At 32.3% G+C, this 5387-nt stretch overlaps 1 protein-coding gene across 1 annotated transcript; it reads right to left on the minus strand.

The window, feature by feature from the left end:
• Positions 1–1216: 1216 nt before the first annotated feature.
• LOC128550694 (class E basic helix-loop-helix protein 23-like) lies at positions 1217–4863 on the minus strand. Its single transcript, XM_053530251.1, has one exon. It carries the CDS (start codon positions 4584–4586, stop codon positions 3693–3695), a length of 894 nt encoding a protein of 297 aa, XP_053386226.1. The 5' UTR covers positions 4587–4863; the 3' UTR covers positions 1217–3692.
• Positions 4864–5387: the final 524 nt, after the last annotated feature.

A 5387-nucleotide genomic window follows, 5' to 3' on the forward strand; every position in this document is an offset into this window, starting at 1 on the left:
GTAAGTGGTCTATAACGAAAAGAAACAAATATTATGATTTTGAGGTGTTTAATTTGATTTGTTTTTAAAATTGCATTTGTTCATGCATGTAGCACAGGTACTTGGCAATGCTTACAATAAATAGTTATCTTTTTTTTAAAAAAAATATTTCCTCAATCATCAGTTTATAAACTGCGTTAATGTATAAATTCAATCACTATTATAAAATGTGTGTTTGTATAAGTATAACCGTTACCAATTTTTAACACTAGTAAAAAGAAGAAATTGCAAAATGAAGTTGATAATCCTCTTTTGACCTTTTATAATTTCAAATGTTCTAAAAGAAATTACACACTAAGTGCTAAACTGCAATGTACTATAACGCACGATACGAAGAAAATATTAGATGCAAAAAAAAAAAAAAAAAAAAAAAAAAAAAAATAGGAAGATCACAAAATGTTGATAAAACTCAACAAGAGAACAACATCATTATTTCAATAAAGAGTCTCAGAACACCTCTCAGGTACCTCTCTACACCAATGTTCAAAGTTTATTTTAAAGATAAACTTATAAGTTTGAAAGACATTTCAGCCATAAATAATAAGATATCTGAATTCGAAAAGAATTGGTCTCAAGTTATCGAAACGATAGATAACTAAGCTAAAATTAACAACAGAATTTAAGAAATAAAGCAAAGTAAAATATTTCCTAACCTGCCAAAATATCTTCTTTAATAATACCAAAATATTGAAAAATAAATACTTGTTAATTCCGATCTTTTATTAACAGAGCTAACCATAACTGTCTACTAAGAGTTATTAAAGGGATTTTTCATTTTATTAAATCAGTTTCCCCCATTTTCCACTTTTTTCTTCCTCTTTTCTTTTTTTCTTTCTTAAATAACTTGCACATATTTCTGTTAAATATGTGCTCTTTTTTTCCTGTCTATATTTTTGATTTTTTTTTTCATACACACTTCTTCACATTTTTGAAAAATATTACCCCAATTTGTAAATTGCCTGATAACAAATGTCAATGACAATATACGACTTTAACTAGTATATGAAGTAGTTACAGAAATATGTATACATAATAGATCACTAAGATTACATGTTGAACAATATGTCTTGATATTTACATTATTAATTCATGTAATTGTACGTTTGCATCATGTGTTTATATGTATCTATATATGTATACAAATTGAAATAAACGGGGTTAATAATTAAAAAAAAAAATGAGTCTCAGAACATTACAATTTTTCTCACAGTTCAGCTGTAAATGTTCAAAATCACGTGTAAAACAAAAGTAAGCGAAGCGAGCAACTCGAGCACGAACACGTACATGTTAACATATTGGTATCACAACATTTCTGTCGAATATTGTTTAGAAGACAGAAGCTATATTACTAATTTACTTTTCAAAAAGCAATGATGATCTAAATGGTGGCACTGTGGTGACACTGACATATAAAACACGTATCACAATTGGAAGTATTACATTCATTTATTCACTTTTATTCATTATTTAATACAATAATAAAAATAGATCAATGTAATACTGGCCTTATAAAATTCAGATATATAAGTGAATAGTATTTTTGATTTGTTCAACATATTCAGTTACATGCTGAAACATCTAAAACCAATGAAGAAATTAATTAAATGAAAAAATACATGTATGTAAAACATCCTCTCGGGCAATAGCTTTGATTATTGGCTGGTAGGTCAATAAGTGTTTTATAACATGATATCAGAAATAATGTTCATATTTGTTTCAAGTTTTGACTTTAACCCAATTCAGTCGAGTCTTGGACTACTGACCGGTCAAAAGCACAAACTATGGACTGGCGATTCATGTAAGGAGTCATGTTATTCTTCAAAATAATTGGGTTGGGCTTTAATTAAATAAGAAAACTAAAATGAGCATGACTTTTAAAGTAGAATGTAAAATATTTTTTGATAAAACATTGTTGTTTTTAGGTGCCACTAAATTATTAATTGACCGGCGATTTTGAAATATATTTTATACTATGTTTCCTGTCGACCACACAGAATTAAATCAATTTCTCATTTACCTTCATTGTGAAGTATGGAGGACATTACGAAGCTTCTAAGAATGTATTTATATTGTTATTAAGTGTGATCACTCTACAGCACACGAACACAATTTGAAGGAGCCCACATGAACTACAGATTAAATTGATCAGTACATAGAAAAAATAGTAGTGCCTGTAGATTTACACGTGCTTGACACAATCTTAAAAATACCAATTCAAAGTCATTACTATGTTGTTACTGTGTAAAGGCGCAGCAAAACCCCTGGTGCATAACTAATATTCCTGAAAAGTTTCATGTATCTAGGTTATTTTATATAACACAAGTTGAAAACACGAATTCAAGGAAAATAGCTCTGTTGTTTCTGGATGATATCACAAACAAAATCCCGCAGGTGCACATCTTCAAATGCTGAATAACATTTCTGTATTGTTTCATGTCTTTAAAGTTCATATACATTTTAGCAGTGTACGGCACAAGTTAAAGATACTAATTCAAGGGTCATTACTCTGCTCTTTTGTACGCAATCACAAGCAAAACCTCAGATGCACAGCTTCGCATGCTGATTAGTATTTCTGTAAAGTTTCATGTCTCTAATAATTTTAGCAGCATACGACGAAAAAGAGTGACGCACAGAAGAACGGGCGAACGGACAAAGCAAACGTTTTACAATTACAGTAACAAATACAAGAATTCCTTGTCAGACTTTTATTGTATTTGGGTGTTTAAAGAGAAGTAAAGATATGTTGATTACTTTTTGATTTACAAAATAATTGTTGTATTTCAAGTATACTCGACTGATCTGAATTATCCCGTTTTGAACAAAATATATTGAAACAGTTTTGTCCGTGGCCATAATCGCATTTTACTGTTTTCTCAGGCAATATTTGACCAATTAAAGCTTAACAATTTCAGCCCCATTCCTTTTGTCAATCATCTTAGAACTGACATGAAAACAGTAAATGTCATGCAAAATATGACAAATGCTTACTTTAGAATATGACACTTTAAACCTCGGATCCCTTATCTTAAATATTGACCCTATTAAGAATATCTGGAACATTATTACTAGCATGTTTGTCAGAAGGAAAAGTAAGGCTGCCTGTCCGACTTTTCAATAATATTTAACCACATATTACAAAAAAACGTTATGACATTTTCGTGAACTGTTTCAACTCTGGAAAACAATAAAAAAAGTGATGAATCTCAAAGTTTTCTCAACAAGCAAAGAGATAACACAATGGTAATAAAAATGATCTATCAAAACACACTGGCTTCAGTACTCTGGTTTCACATTGAAACACTGTCGATACGAACTTTTCAAAAATGTATAAATAAAATACAGAACAATACTTGATTACATAAAGTCTAGAACGACCGCCTCTTTGAATATATATACCGGTAAATGTAAGACAACGTTACATGGCAATTTATGACATATTGTGTAAAGAAAATTAAATGGTAGACAGCTTTGAAAATTAACAAAAAATCTATCGAATCTGAATCATATACTTTACCACCAATGCGTTATTCTTAGAATCAAGTTAAGAAACATACTCCATAAAACATACTCCATGTTGCTTTTCTCCTTTTATTCTATAAAATGTGTCCGTATATACACCATGACTACGAGTCTCGTCAATCTGACATACGTGCCTACGTTGACGTAGGGACAGACGTCGGCAATACCTCGGAACTAGGATTAATACTGAAAGGTATACAGTGTTTACCATCTCTGTCTGCTTTATGAAGCATAGCGTTAAAATGGTCAGCATTCTTTTCCAGTTCTTGTGGGAGACTTGTTGGAAACCGCCCATATGTCGCAAATGGTTCGAAACATCCGCTTGTTGGCGCTGCAGTAGGCGTAACATTCATATACCCGACGACCCTCCTCATTTCTTCCAGCGCGTTTGCTTGCATCAGAATGTAATTCTTGGCTAAAAGAAGTGTAGCGATTTTGGACAATTTTCTGACCGATGGACTATGTGCATATGGAATAACTGACCTCAGTTCATCTAGGGCATCGTTCAGATCATGCATTCGTCGCCTTTCCCTTGCATTGATATTTAGTCGAACAACTTTTTCTCCTTTCCCCTTCCTACAGTTTTTTATTTTCCCGGCTAGTCCATCTTCAGAATATCCTTGTCCGAAAGTGTCTAAATTATCAAGACTCTGCGACGGTGTTTCGTCATCACTACTACCACTACTCGCGTTTCTATCGTGTCTTAGAATTTCCATCATATTAAGGTCATACTGTCCCATTCTGTTTGAAAACGTCTTTTTTTCCTGCAGCTCATTTCCTTTCTTGCCTATGTCACACACAACAACGTTGTCATTATATCTATGTTCATCCGTTAGAGAATTTCCTTCCGTTCTATCACTAACAATCTTGTTTTCATCGTCAAAACGCGGTTCCGTATGTACTCCATTTGGTACGACATCACTGCCGTCCGAAAACTTTTGAATGTTTTCAAAGAAACGTTGACTTTGAGAAAACGTGCGTCGATCAAATTGGGAAAATCCTTGAAGTGTTTCCATCGTGTCCATCATTCGAAATTTCTTTATTAAAACAATAAATGGCGGAATTACAGGATTTAATTTCCGTTTTAGTTATTTTGTATATCTTAGTCTATGCTGAAAAAGCAACTTTAAAAAATAAAATCAGTTGACAATAGCACATTCGGCTCAAACGCATCCAGTCACGCCATAAATTGAATTCGCCAGTAACCATTGATACTCCCACTTGATTAAATGACGATCCCGGGATATTTTGACAAGTTGCCGTTCAATTTTCGTCTCCATCAATATTATCCAGCTACAGTCTCGTATTATCTCGTCACGCGCTATGCGATTGTTATCGGAACAGCGCCGCGGCAAATTATATTAGGGAATTAATTGGACAATTTGTAATTCAGAGTTAAAGAAGCAGTTTGATTGGCTGTCATCGATTGCTTGCGGAACAACAATGGGTTTCAGAATATGTGTATTTAGTGATGATCGAAGAGTATTTACATAGTCTGCAAGGATCCAACTCTTTAATGATGGCATAACTAGCTGCCCGATATTTGCTTGAAATACATGTATTATATCAATTTATTCGTTTTCTTAGGTATATTTTATCAAGTGATATCTTGTGATTTCTTTTTATTTCATGAAATGGGAATGTGCGTAGTAAAATAGATTTAGCAGTAAAATATGATTAAATCAAATGTGAGAATTCTACTTGTTTTGATATCAGTATTACAGATTATCTCGTAAAAAATATTACTATATACAAGCTAACTCTGACGTTATAAACATAGCTTTTACACTACATATTCAAACAAAAAGAAGATTAATTCTAAACCTCCA

This window comes from Mercenaria mercenaria, chromosome 18 (genome assembly GCF_021730395.1).
Source record: "Mercenaria mercenaria strain notata chromosome 18, MADL_Memer_1, whole genome shotgun sequence".
Taxonomy (NCBI): Eukaryota; Metazoa; Mollusca; class Bivalvia; order Venerida; family Veneridae; genus Mercenaria; species Mercenaria mercenaria.

Coding starts and splice junctions, on each gene's coding strand:
- LOC128550694 (XM_053530251.1), bottom strand. CDS start 4,586: ATGATGGACACGATGGAAACACTTCAAGGATTTTCCCAATTTGATCGA.